Consider the following 14,410-nt stretch of genomic DNA (forward strand, 5'->3'; position numbering starts at 1 on the left):
GTATATTTTTATTTCATATTAGAGGAATCAACAGCTCCACTGTAGTTAAGCACACAACTAACTGCTCTGACAAATTCTGTAAACAGAATCACGAGCAACTCCTGCACTCACAGACACATCAGAATGACTTTATTATACTTCTGCCACAGAACAAATACATAGAGCCAGTGAAAAGGAAAATGGTAGCAAAAAAGTATTTATTAAACACCACATAATTCAATTTCACAGTGTGGCATTAAAACCTGCACTTGCTCCTTGGAAACAGGAGAGCTGAAGAAACCTGTGAAGGTGGGGCAGCACATCAAGTGTGCAGGTGAAGTTTAAGAACATAACAAAATACCATTTCCACAGCCATGAGAAATTTGAGGGCGGGGAAAAGAAACAAAGCCAACAACAGCCAACAAAATACCCTTGGAGTGTGTTGTGCAACGTTTTTCAAATAAGAAAGCCTACTAAGACTAAAAAAATAGGTGTGAAGTTTTGGGTTCTTACATTCAAATATCAAAAAAAAAAACAAACAATGGCAAGTACAATTTGACCTCTGTGTGTACAATTAAAACAACTTTGTAATAGATTTTTCTCCAAAAGGGCAGTTTTCTACAGGCTGAAGTGTCTATGTATTTAACTGGACCCCTGATGAGGATTGCAGCTCCATCAGCTTTGCTTCCTGGCTAGGACAGTGTTTGGTTTTCAATCTTCTGCAGGGACACCAAGCCTGCTCATGTAGCTCTCCCACGCTGCCTTCCTGTACTTCTCTGCTTCTTGGAGACGGTCTGAAGCTGCCAAGATGCCACGTCCCACAATAATGATATCAGAGCCTCTTTCACCAATAACTTCCTTGGGGCTTAGGTACTTTTGCCCAAGGTTATCACCTGAAATGCAGACACCATTTTTGGTTTTTTGTACAAAACTGCATGTACTAGAAACTTTCAGAGGTGCTGGAACACAAAACAGGTCCCCTGTCCCAGCTCTCATCCTAACAATCCACAAACATAACTAGAAATTGCATTGCCAACCAAAAAACACAGATCAAATCTGACAGCCAGCACCCTTCTTTTTCATGGTTTTACCAGTCACTATAGATGGAACAGTTACTTAAAGAAGCATCAATCAGGTTTACTAAAATAAGCTTCAGCCTTCTTAGAACAGGCAAAACCCCTAAACATTATGGCAAAAACTTGTGATTTCAGTTCAGGTCTCATAAGAATTAAGTATTGAAGAGAAACATATCTCTTCTATCTGCTTCAGTGATAATCACTTTAGTCAACACAAGACTTTCAATTCATTGATATTGCACCTATATCAACACCAAGTGTTTCAACTGGACTTCTCTATTTGTTATAATTACTGAATAGTTTTACATCTAATCTAACACCTATCTAAAGACATTTTACATGTTTTCAGGAATGTGCTCTAAGGTATGCACAGACCTCAAAACAAGAAAAAAGGTTGCATAGCCTGCTCACTGCTTTCCAGAGCTCCCAAGAAAGGAATTAGCATACCCAGAAACACGGGAGACAGCCCTTAGTGGGAAACAGACTCCTCCCAGCTGAGAATCAGCATTCAAACCCTCTGCAGAAGCCACTTTTTCACTGGAGACTAGACCACTTCTATAGTTAGAGACTAAAAATATTTTTTAAAAAGTTACCTCCAGTTTGCAGCTGCACTCCGGGGGTTAAGTGGAGAAATTCTGGTTTGTTACTAACTCTAGATCCACATATAAATCCAAAAACGAAATCTGAGTTGTCTTCAGCCATCTGTACCTGAAAAAGATCAGTGAACAATTACAAATGATATACTTAAAACTCAGCTGGCCTAGCAATCTGTTTCTCATCCACCCTCTGACGCTTTAAGCTGTGCAAGGCAGGGCTATGAAACACCTCTTGATTTCCCAATGTAAAGTCGCTCCTTCCCTCTGGCAGGAAAGTGAATATTTTGTTTCTTTCTATGTTTTAAATAATACCATTAATTAATTTAAACTAATTAGAAATTAAATGCTTAAAGAAAGAAAGAAAAAAAGAAGGGGGGTTGCTAACAGCAAACCTGGCATGTGTATTAGAATTCCAAGTGTGAACTCTGACCACCTCACATCACTGGCTTACAGCTGCAACCTTTAAACACCACACAGTCATATTCCTGAGTCTCCAAGGCAAAGACAAACACCTGTAATAGTTAGAGCTGGAGGGACTTTTGGAAGCGCAAATATTAGAAACACATAAAACCTCCCTGTCACACTTTACAAGCTTTTAACCTGACACAAGACTGCCCACTTACTGCAGCTTTTGTGTATTCACCCGTTGCAAGGGACCCCTGGGAACTCATCTCTGCCACCAGGAGACAGCCACGATGGAGAGGAAGCCCTACTTCCTTCAGACCTTTCACAACTCCAGAGCCTGGAACCACGTGGGCATTGATGATGTCTGCCCAGGATGCGATTCTGAACACACCACCTGAGAACATGGGCAGGAAGACACAGGCAAAGAGTCATCAATGTGTTAAACAAGAAGCACAAGTTAGACAAAAACAGCTGCACACTTAATCACTCACATATTTATAAGACAGTTTTACTGCTGAAGCTTGACAGTTACAAGTTCAGTCTCATCAGACTGTTCCGTCAGCTGCCTAACCACGAGGTGTAACCTCTCAGTTTACTTTTCACAAACACTTGTTAGTGTGTCACCTTTAATATTTACTGAGACATTTATGGTAGCCCAGAAATCCACTGTCACAGGTGCTATCTTCCCAGACAGCATGCAGGTCACAAGGGACATAAGGATCAGGAGAACAGCAGCTCTACAGCTGCAGATGGAGTATCAAAGGAAAGCCATGCTGGGCACACAAGCACTACAGTAATAGCAGGCAGCAGTTTCTCATGGCACACAACTCAGAAGTACTTACTGAACACAACCATAGATTGATAAAAAGGTTTAGGTTGGAAGGGACCTCAGGAGGTCATGCCCTCTCAGCAGGGTTAACTTCAGCGCTAGGTCAGATTGCTCAGGGTCTCATCCCCTTGAGTATTTCCCAAGGCTGGAGATTCCAGGGTCTCTCCTGGAAACCTGTGCCAGTACTGCAGTTACACACACCAGAGGCAAAGTTATAGTAAATCCAGGTTGATGATAATCACCTTCATACTGATGTTTCACTGTGTTTCCAATATCTGCAAATTTCCTGTCTTCAAAAATCAAGAATTCATGTTGATCTGCGAGTGTTCTCAACTCCTTTACTACGTCTTGGGTGAAATCATTCAAGATGTCTATATGAGTCTTCAGGATACAGATGCTGGGGCCCAGTGTGGCAGCTAGCTGCAGCAGCTCCTTGGGGCTGGTGACATCAGCAGAAAGGCACAAGTTTGTTTGCTTCTTTTCCATGAGCATGAGAAGCCTGGCTGCAATAGGATGCACCCCTGGCAGCTGGGCACGAGTGCTGAAGCTCAGCTCCTTGCAGAGTCTCTTCACAGGAGCAGCACCATTCTGAACCACTGCCTCAAACACATTTCCCTCAATGAACTTCTTCACCTTTTCAACCATCTCAGCAGCCACTTTTCCCTGCTGCTGGAGAATCTCCAGCACCTCAGACAAGGTGCACACAGAGTGCAGGCGGATTCCATGTTCCTCTAGCCTGGCCTTCCCACCCTGCTCCCTGTCCAACAGCACTATGGCATCTGTGACTTTTAATCCTTCTTTCTGAAGAGCTTCTGCAGTTTCCAGCACACTGGATCCACTTGTTACCACATCCTCAATGATCAGGCATGTCTCTCCTGGATTAATGGTGCCTTCTACCATCCGCTTAGTACCTGAAAAAATAAAAAGCAAACGCTTCACCAAATTAAGAAATGTTGGATGACACAAAAAAGCCCTTAAGAGTATCAAAACTTTATTAGATGATACCACTTATCACAGTTCTTACCACAGCTCACTCATTGATGTGTAATTCAGCTCATAAAGACTGTTACTTCTCCAAGCTGATAGAACACTACTTTATGTTTCCAGAAGTTATATTCCATAACAAAACTGACACACTGTTAACAGCACAAATTCAAATGTCTGAATAAGATGACTTCACTTAAATACTGTCATGACTTGAAAGGTCAGACTTACAAAATTACTCTCTCATTATTTAAAACATCTTTAAGGCAGCCAAGTTATTGGCACTCTTCAGCATGTCCCGTTTTCCACAGGCAGCACTGTGTGCTTAAAATGCCAGTTAGAACAATTAGGAGTAAAGCCTCAAGTGCCTTTGTCCTAACTAACAACAGGCACACATCCATGGAAGGCCTCCTAGGGGGCAACGACAAAGGATCCCTGGCTTTCCCAGGGGCAGTTAATCGCTGTCACAACTGGCTTGTGCTTCACAAGAAGGAACAGCAAATGTTTCCATGCCTGGCCCACTGCCTGACACAGGAGTAGCATTTAGTTTTGACAAGTGCACTTTCTAATTACACGCTGTTGGAAGAGGATGCGTAGAAATCCAGTTATATGGCAGGTTAACGTTCCAGTCTGCCCTCTCTCTTCCTTTATCACACTCAAATAAATGGCTCATTGAGTAGAGAAGGGATTGCTGCTCACCTGGCTCACAGATAACAGGACCATAGGATAATGGAAGAAAAAGGGGTTTGAGACATATACGAAGAAGAGACTAGAAAGGTTCCTTTTGGTGTCAATACACAAAAAGTTCTGTCTGAGTGCGGAATGTGTCTCTGGTCTCAGCACGCTGGAGAACCTGAGTTACAAATCCTCGTTTATGGATGAAGCCACTAACCCAGAACCACAGCAAGGATAACAAGGTAAAAAAAATATTGCTAAAGAAAAGAAATAAACTCTCCCAAACAAAACCAAATAAACAGAAAACACCCTTCAAGAGACTCCAAATCTCCTACAGCAGGACTAAAGCTGCAGCCTAAAAGCCTAAACGGCAATCAGCTGGGAGAGGCTGATCAGGCTGTGACGCTGTGGGAAGTTTGCTTTAGGGGGAAAGGGCCTGCAGGTTCTTAAACTGCAATGGTAACCTTAAACTGGAACAGGGACGCTGTGCCTTACAAAAGAACCACAAATTACATAAATACAGTTCCCAAACGAGGCAAGTTGCAAACTCTTGATTTGAAAGCTTTACCGTAGTCTTTTCCTTCCTTCCTCCGTATAAGCATGGGAACCTGATTTTCCGAGCAGATGATGGTGGCCAGCGGCAGCGCCGTGTACGGAACGCCGCACACGCAGTCGTACTCCACACCCGCATCTTGGGCCGCTTGGAAAAGAAGTCCTGCAACCTAGAAAAAGGAAAACCAAACGCTTTTTAAGAGCCAGGCTGGCGCGAACGTGGCTAAGTCAATGAAAACCTCTCTGCCTGAGAGCCGACCCTGCGGGGTCCCCGCTGCCCTGAGGGTGAGGGCCCCGCCAAGGGCAGGGCCACACGCGGGGCCCGGCGCGGGGCTCCCGGTCCGCACCTGCCGGAGGAGGCTCGGGTGGGACACGAGGCCGCGCAGGTCGATGTACACGGGGGACGAGCGGCCGCTCTTCAGCACGAAGTGCCCGAAGCGCAGCGCGCCCGCCCCGCTCAGCGCCGCCGCCACGGCCCCCACACGCCCCGCCGCCATGGCCGGGCCCGGCGCACGGAGATGATGCGAGCGGGAGGGGCTCGGGGCGGGGACACCGTGTAACACCCGGGAACACCGTGAGACACCCGGGGACACCGTGTAACACTCGGGGAGTACCGGGTGACACCCGGGGAGCACCGTGAGACAGCCGGGGAGTACCGTGTGACACCCGGGGAGCACCGGGTGACACCCGGGGACGCCGTGAGGCACCCGGGAACACCGTGAGGCACCCGGGGACACCGTGTGACACCCGGGGAGCACCGTGAGACAGCCGGGGAGTACCGTGAGACACCCGGGAGCACCGTGTGACACCCGGGGAGTACCGTGTGACATCGGGGAACACCGTGAGACACCCGGGGAACACCGTGAGACACCCGGGGAAGCCGCGGGGCCCGTCCCGCACCCCTGCCCGCCGCGGCAGCCCCCTGCGCCATCCCTGCCCTGCTGCCCCGGGCCCGTTCCCCCATCCACGATTCCCAGGTCTCTCGTCTCCCCATTCCCCCTGGAAGCAAAGGCCGCTGCAGAGGTTTTGATGTGACCCGAGGGCTTCTCGCCGGGTCGGACCCGCGGGTGATTCCCTAAAGGGCGCTCGGTGCGTGCGGCCAGGGTCACAATCCCTCCGGAAAACGTGAGCCCGATGATGCCCCCAGCCAGTCCCGAGCCTCCAGGGGCTCGCTCAGAAAGATGCCACACGTGTGAAATAAGACTGACCCGGTCTTCTCTGAATAATTTTATTTAATCAAAAAAGCCCAGAAACGGAGTCTTTAGTATACTCTATTTATGGGAATGCAAGGACAGGAGATGTACAAGTCGAAGCTACATCTGTAGATGATCATACATACCGCAGTATAGTAACAACAACATGGGACAGCAAGTAGTCACCTCACAACAGTACACATGAGTGATTAGACTTACAAAGGAAATATTTACAAACCTGCCTTTACAAACCAACATTGTGTGCATACAAAATGAAATCCGCAATAAAACTCAAGATACATTTAAGGCAGACCAGCAATACACTGAAATAATTAAGGCTGTGGAATTACTTTGCACCTTGAAAATGCTGAGCTGTTAGCAATACTGTTTCTTTTTTCCTCCTTCAGTGGATTGTTGCTAGGATTGAAAAGCATCAATACGTTCCAACTGTTTGCTCTTATCTCGGTGAATAAGTCTGAGATTGATTTTATTTTTTATTTTTTTTTCCACTTGCTATTGCATTTGCTTTCCAAAAGTTATCAGCAAATTGACCTCAGTGGCAGAGCAGTGTTGAACAGTTTGGTAGAAAGAGAAGTAAAAGCACCAGCATCAGAAGTTGGACATGAAGGTGAAATATGGCTTGAGTAGAGAAGATGTTGGTTTTTCACTAGCTCCATAATAAAGACTACAGTTACAGCAAACATTCAGCATCCTGACGCTATGGAAACACTCAGCACTATACAGATCCCAGAACAAGAGTACATCACTTGATGGCAGTGTGCAGTCAGCCTAGTAAAATGGGATTTGATTTTGTTTCCTTGGGAAAGCACCATTTTCTGATGGGACACGAGTGAATGAGCTTGAAAATAAACCCAAGCCCTGTGTTAGAGGAGAATCCACCTCTGCTGTGGAAGGAAAAAGAATAAAAAAAGGTGGTGAGCCCCTGTGCATGTAAATTTTGTGTTAGACCTTTATGTGCACATCTGTCTCTGAAATTCATATTATCCTAGGTTACTTGACACAGTAAGTCCCCTCATTGCAAGGGCATTAAAATAGGGTTATAGGTAGTCAGGTTATAAGGTGTGGTTCTGCATTCAGCCTTTATGCACAGTATTTGTAGCAAAGGCCTAATGGCATTGTCAGAAATGTTAAGGAACTCCACTGAAGCCACAGCCTCAGGGGTCAGTTGAGGGCACAGACTTTGTCACAGCATTAACTTAGAAGCAAAAAGATTAAAAAGAAAGGGCAGTAAGACTAAATGAAAGTTGTTGATATCACGGAGAAGAGAGAGACATTTTATAAATTTCAAAGTCTGGAGTGCTTTAAAATACTGAAGTCTACAACCCTGGAGTAGCTGTGTATCATCCCTGTAGTACCACACACAGGGGACTTGGCAGCTTGGGGGTAGCTGGGGCCTCCCACAGGGCAGCAAGTGCCCCAAGACCTGATGGGGGCTGACAGTTCACACTGGTCAGCAGAATTCCTGCCCTGGCCTGGCTGCTGCAAGGGGAACAGAGAGAGAGGCGAGTTAATTTCTCATTGCACATTCATTACATGAAGCCATCTTAAATAAGGAGAGCCCATGTCACTGCGTTCTCTGGGCTCTGTGTCACCAGCACCTTTGCCCCCCTGTCACCCAGCACCTGGGGACACTGTGAGCCACACTTTGATGGCAGAGCAGGGTCAGAGCACTGTGGAGATGTCTGAGGGCAGTGGCTGTGTGCACAGTGCCACTGCACACAGAGCTTGTGGTGCACTGTGGTCAGTATTCCTGTTGGTCATCCTGGATGGCTGGAAGCTGCTGGAGAAGATAAAGGGTGCAGCTACCACCATGCCTTCAAGCTGTCTTGGGAACACCCTGAGTGGTACACAGCTGCAGGTGGAATCTTCCCCTCAGGTCAGATATTCTCTGGGGAGTCTCACTGAGAAACTGTGTTTGTTACAGACAATATTTCATGCACCAAAAAATCCACTCACTGGAGAATGCTACACAGGGGGTTGGCTGTGGTGCTTCTCACCCAGCGGGTGCACTCCAGGCCTGCTTACTGAGCTTCTGAAATCTCTTTACAATGGACTTACAGTTTTCAACAGTTACAGGACCTATTGTATCTGCCGAGGCACCACAAGTTGGCTTAAAAAGACTTCGAAAGAGCAAAGTCAGGACACTTCCTCTGCATTTATCATATGGCAGCATCGCATGCCAACTGGGTATTATTCAGGCAAAAGCAAGAACAGTTGATAATCACAAATGTTATATGGAAGTTCTGACTGGTTCAAGTATTCCTGAATAGACTGTAAGAAGAATGGAGTCCAGGAAGAGGTGTTCTAACACAAATATGGAAAAAACAAAACCACAAAAGAACTTAACTCCAGAACATTCAACATCTTCAGATTTCAGCCCCTCCAGCTCTCTCAACAAGGAGTCTTTTTTGAATCTGAGCACCAATACCTAATCATATATCCTCTCTCTTTCAGCCTTTTGAGTTTTCTTTTATTTGATAGCAATGAGAAGCTTAAATATTATATTAAACAGTCCAGCTTTTTCCCCCTGTGCATCCAAAGTGTCTGCTGTTGTAGTTAGACATATGAATGTAGGATGTAGGAAAACAAAATACTAAATAACTCCAAATTTCATGTGATATATGAAAATTTGTTTGTATTAAGGCCAACCAGAAAGCCTGTGGCTTAAACTGTACCCATGGGCCTAATAAAAGCTGTGGGTTTTACAGACCACACTTCCACAAACATTTTTTTTAAGGGCAGCACAATCGCAGCACAAAAAATCAGCTTTGACAAAAAGGAAGAATTACAGACAGTCTTGTAGTGAGAAAGTACCTGAGGCTGGTGGTAATTAGAGACCCCCCCTTGACTGCTGTCTGTATTCAGTTGCTAAGAAATTGCATATTTTGCACTGTTGTTCAGGATGAGTCTGGTTTTTATCTAAGGGGTGCTGCTGGATTGCTTAGAAAATCAGCTGCTGCCTTAGAAAGGAACTGAGATAGGTTCTAGATGATTCAAAAAGCTTAACCTTCTGTGAACACTTGTCTCTTTCAAACCTTTCCACACTCCCTCCCTGCATTAGATCTCTCACAAAACTGCTTTTGACTCTGCTGAGGCACCTGGGCTCACTTCTGCCTGTGGTTTCCCAATCTCACGGGCTGTTCTTTGTTGCACACACTCAGTGCCGAGTGCTGAGGGTTTTTGCTGTGCCTCTTCTCCACTAACAAAACACTGACCACTCTGGTGTAGTGATAGAGCAAGCACAAAGAGAAGGGCCAGGTCTCCTCCCTACTGTGAAAGGGAGCTTGAAGGTGAATCAAAAAAGGGCTATCAGAGCCCTGAGAATTTAATAGTCCTTGCAGGGCATCTCCACCACCTGCTGGCAGAGACAGCACTTGCTCCTGCAGGCTCACAGTGCAGTTACTCAGATGGTAAACGAGATGTGACTCTCTCCCTTACAAGAAAGTCTGTATGAGCACAGGTGGTCAGATCAAGCCCTTTTCCTTAGGAAAACCTTTGGTAACAACTGCCATTTCCCATTACAGGCACACAAATGGTACTCAGCACCGAGACAAAGTCCCCACATGCCAGGGGAAAAAAATCTCTGATAATAACCCCTCAAGGCTGTAGAGCTTTGTGGTGTGGCAGTAGGATGGGGAAGCTCCAGCTGGTTTCCCCTTCCAGTCCCATTTCTGGAAAGGAAGATTTGGCCAACCTACAAACTGCTGATTTGTCACTGCAGACTCCCTATGTTGGTTATACCTAAGGCTGGTTCCATCACTCAAACATCAATATGATGATGTTGCAACTTGGCTTGCAAGAGAGAAATGTTTCAATTGTGAATATTATTTTTTTTATTACAAATTAGGCTTTGGACATAAAAATATCCTCATGAATGCTTTGGTTATGAGGTGCTAATGGTCGCTGAAGTTATTTACAAGTTTGGAAATGAAACAAATGACATACTTTAAACACTGAAAACGATTTTCAAGCTGTAAGCACAAGAATGAACTCACCACTCCTACTGCACTCAGAAAGGTTTAGATGGACTTTGGGCCAAGCAATTCTGAAGCTAGAAATGGAACAGGATCCTTTATATTTATATATATTTATATCTATGATACAATATATGTATACTGAAAACCTGTGATAGAAAAAATTGTCTTCATCACCATCATCATCTAGTTTACAGATACTGCAAAAATTGGACTTTGCCTTTTCTCAATGCACAGGTTTTGCAAAAGATTTCTGTACAATGTGTATAAAATGCTTTTAAAAAACCCACCATAGTCCCATTGTGCTTAATCAGAACCAGCTGTATGCTCCAATGAATTCATTGCCTTAATCGTAGCTCCAAAAGGTGCTGCACACTGACTTAACACAGCAGAAAGCCCAAGGAGGGGCTTAATGGAGGATTTTGGTCTGAGCACTACCACGCAACATGAGTGTACCTAAGCCACGCCACCATGAGAGCTGATCCAGCAGTGACTGGAGCCTGATCTTGCATGTCCTATGCAGGCAAAGTCCCCACTGAAATCATGGCAGATCTGGGCATATGGGGCATGAGAAATCTGACTGATAATCTGGAGCAGGCTTGCAATGATTTCAGCAAAAACGGACCAGTCCAGTTCTGCAGTACGTGCTAAGGTCAGCCTGGTCTCACTCCCAACCCCCCTCCCCCCCATCCTATTCCTATTCTTTTGTACATTTCAAATTCAGCTCAGCAAGATCAAGAGGATTTCTTATAAGGCTGCCTCACAAAGATTAAGGCAACTGCAATTTTGGCTCTCATTCCCAGTAGGTGTTTGCTTCCTGCAGTCCCTTTTTGCTGGTGGATGTGCCAATACCAGGTGCCCCGAGAGACGGAGCGTGTCCCCGCTGCTGTCACCACCTTTGCCTTGGTCCGATTGCCAGGTCCGCAGTGACTCCCCCCTGCAGTGGTGGAACGCAAACACCCAGCATGGGATATGTACAGACGGATCCGCGTGCTCCCGGCGGCACTCCTGGCTCGGGACCAGCAGCGTGGGATCCCGTGGATGGAGGCACTACGTGCCCGGCTTCATCCTGCTCAACAGGAAGCTCTTGACGCTGGGGACCGGGTGCACGTCGTACTGGTGCCTGCGGCGCTCGATGAAGGAAGCCAAGCGGGAGGTGTCCAGTGGGATCTTGGAATAGCTGCCATTGTGCGGCTGCAGCCACGGATGCTGTAAACAAGTGGCTGCTGTCGGCCTTCTCCTGAAGTCTTCCTGGAGGATAACGTTGATGAAATCCCTGGCGGCGTGACTCACATCGGAGAAGTACTCGTGCGGGAAGCTGAAATCCACTCTGCACACGTTGATACAAGTCTCCTCTTTGCTTTCATCCAGGAATGGAGAGACACCACTTAACATGACGTAGGTGAGGACCCCGATGCTCCAGATATCCGTGCTCAGGGACACGGGAAGGCCTTGGATAACTTCAGGGGCTGCGAACTCCGGGTTTCCAAGGAGGTGGTGGACATGGTAGTGACCTGTGATCTGGACTGCATCTTCCAAATCAATGATCTTGACACGAGGCACTGGGATTCTTAAATCAATGAGCAGATTTTCTGGCTGTTGAAAAGATAATGATATAAACTTAATCATAACTATATTTTTGCAAATAAAATATGTAGGATTCATGTAGGCTTAACAGCCAATCAAAAACTTGCATTTAATGAGATATGCAAGGGAGAGATCAGGAGAGTGAATAATAAGGAACCAATGCAGCTGCTGTTTCCTCCAAATTCAGATCAATGCTGCAGTTGCAATGACAAGATCCTCTTTTGCACTAGGGCAACACACTGGGATTTTGCACTTTGTCCTAAATACTTACAGTTCATTTTCCCAAACTAATCTCTTCAGATTAAGAGCACTGATGGATTTTTAAATTTTAATAGGACTTATATATATCTGATCAGTTTATTGAGATTCCATTTATTCAGATGACAGCTGGCTAAGTATATGTAACTTGTAGCAGAAATGTTCTTCATGAAGTAAATGTTCAATTCTGCACCCCTTACCCTGGGAGGGACTGGTGTGTGCCATTACAGTTGACATGGAGCTGCCAGGGTGCCCCTATACACACCAGGACACAGTCATGCTTTCCAAGCCAGCATGCAATTACATTTAATCCCTGTTGGTTTCTCTCTGTTTTAGCAGCTCGCAGTATTTAATGTCTCTCTCTCAGTGAGAGATACTGAGCATTGCCTATACACTCTGTTCTGGGGATTTAACATGGATTATCCTTCCTTTGTTGGCTCTGAGATGATTTCTGAATTTACTTCTTGCACCCTTCTATATCTTTTTTTCTCTCCTTTATCCTCATGCATATTTTACTGCTGCCTCATGGCATACAAATATATATATATATATAAAGCTAACTTAATGTGGCTGTTCCAGTCCTCCACTTGCTCTTCTCTTGTGCAGTCTCTGTTGACAAAATCAACACATCCTTGAGCAGGATCCTGGGACAACACAGTCCATGGACAGGTCTGCTGTCACTGCCAGTGCATCTCCTGCTTCCCACTTAGCAACAGAAAGCTCTTTATTTAGCATCCCTCATTCAGGGAAACTGCAAATAGGTCACAGAAAATTAGCTTCCCACCTTGTTTTTGGGAAGTATATAATAATCAAACAGAGAATTCATTGCAGTTTCTTACCTCCAAGTAACACCTACTTTTTGACAAGTTATATAAATAGGGAAAAAAATACAAACAATTGCATAGAAAGAAACCAGGTTGATTTGGTATTTTGTCTAATTCTCATTTAAGGTCCTGTACAAATGGAATTTTTTGTAGGGGTAGAAAGTATTAGTTCATCTGGTATGCCTGGGGCTTGGAGAGATGAGAATAAATCTCCTTAAAGCTGGATTGTCCACTATATAGGAAAGTTAAATTCATCCCTCATTCCCCATTTTTAATTGTCATTTAAGTCTGCAAAGTGTTATAGATTATCTGATATCCCTGGCAACCAGAATCAATGTTACAGATCACAAACCTTGAAGCACTTGATCACACCATGAATGGCTATTTCTGTCACTGGGATAACTGGGATGCTGGGGAGGACAAGAGTACAATGCCAAATCCAGGACAGCACAGTGCCTCCTGCCATGTGTGCTCACAAAAGCAGGTACGAGCTGTACTAGTGTGACGTTAGAGAATACCCCAATTTCATCTCCACAGTGCCACTTGTCCTTTGTTCTTCCTTTGAACCCTTCCCTGGGTGTATTTCCCTCGCAGTTCCCCTCTCAGGCTCTGCAGCACAATGTAGGGTAAGGCTTTCCTTTCCCTTTGCCCCAGCCAGCCTGGCACGAGCCAGCTCTGCTCAGGAAGGTTGGTGGCTGAGTTGGTACAGTGTGAGCCCAAACCATACTCCATAGAATTACTCATGGTTTCCCTTCAGACAGGTGCTAGTGAGATCTCACTCTTGTCTCTCAGACATCCTTCATTAAATCCAGAAAGCCCTTGGGAACAAACCAGTGAATCAAGGGAAAAGGTGAATTTCTTGTGTGAGGGCAAAGACCTGGCACTGCATGTCAGTGAATCCTTTCTCTGGCCAGCAGCTTGTCCATTTAGTGATCATCTCCATGGGGTACAGGCTGCACCTCCTCCCAGGCTGCACAGCTGGGAACTCTCTGTTCCAGGGCACAGAATAACAACATCATTCTCATTTGTTCCTACCTTTATGTCCAAGTGAGCCACTCTGCAGTTGTGGAGGTACTGCAAGGCTTCCATTGTGTCTCTTATATAGAACGCCACCTTTTCCTCCATAAGTTCATCGTGGTTCATCAGATAATCTAAGAGACAACCATCATCCATCCTACAAACAAACCAAACCCTGAGCATGAAATATCACATGGCATCTCTAGGAACACTTAGTATCTGAAAACAAAATTACAATGGAAACTTTGTGACCTAGAAAAGGGAGGAAAACAAAATGCAAGATCTGATGAGTATTTAATGATATCTCAAGATACTGTAGGCCATGGAAGTGGCAGAATGATTAATCCTCAATTGTTATTGCCAGTTCTTGACAAATTTAGCAACAGTCTTAAAGTAAACTCATTTGCTTAAGGATTCAATGGACAGAGACAATTCCTTTG

General features: G+C 45.3%; 2 protein-coding genes across 2 annotated transcripts in view; both read right to left on the bottom strand.

The window, feature by feature from the left end:
* Nucleotides 1-107: 107 nt before the first annotated feature.
* On the bottom strand, nucleotides 108-5,614 carry UMPS (uridine monophosphate synthetase). Its single transcript, XM_058840357.1, has 6 exons — nucleotides 5,444-5,614; nucleotides 5,113-5,266; nucleotides 3,128-3,796; nucleotides 2,275-2,450; nucleotides 1,649-1,763; nucleotides 108-872 (listed from the first exon to the last, which is right to left on the bottom strand). The coding sequence occupies exons 1-6, from the start codon at nucleotides 5,591-5,593 to the stop codon at nucleotides 691-693; spliced, it is 1,446 nt and encodes a 481-aa protein (XP_058696340.1). The 5' UTR covers nucleotides 5,594-5,614; the 3' UTR covers nucleotides 108-690.
* A 3,159-nt stretch (nucleotides 5,615-8,773) lies between these two features.
* The window catches only part of KALRN (kalirin RhoGEF kinase), a 473,821-nt gene continuing 468,184 nt past the window's right edge, over nucleotides 8,774-14,410 (bottom strand). The window contains exons 59-60 of the mRNA XM_058840643.1: nucleotides 13,989-14,127; nucleotides 8,774-11,880 (exon numbers count right to left, since the gene is read on the bottom strand). Coding sequence (XP_058696626.1) covers nucleotides 11,335-11,880; nucleotides 13,989-14,127 — 685 coding nt within the window. The 3' untranslated portion in view covers nucleotides 8,774-11,334. The remainder of the gene's footprint in view (nucleotides 11,881-13,988; nucleotides 14,128-14,410) is intronic.

The sequence above is a fragment of the Poecile atricapillus genome, chromosome 5 (assembly GCF_030490865.1).
Source record: "Poecile atricapillus isolate bPoeAtr1 chromosome 5, bPoeAtr1.hap1, whole genome shotgun sequence".
In the NCBI taxonomy this organism is placed as follows: domain Eukaryota; kingdom Metazoa; phylum Chordata; class Aves; order Passeriformes; family Paridae; genus Poecile; species Poecile atricapillus.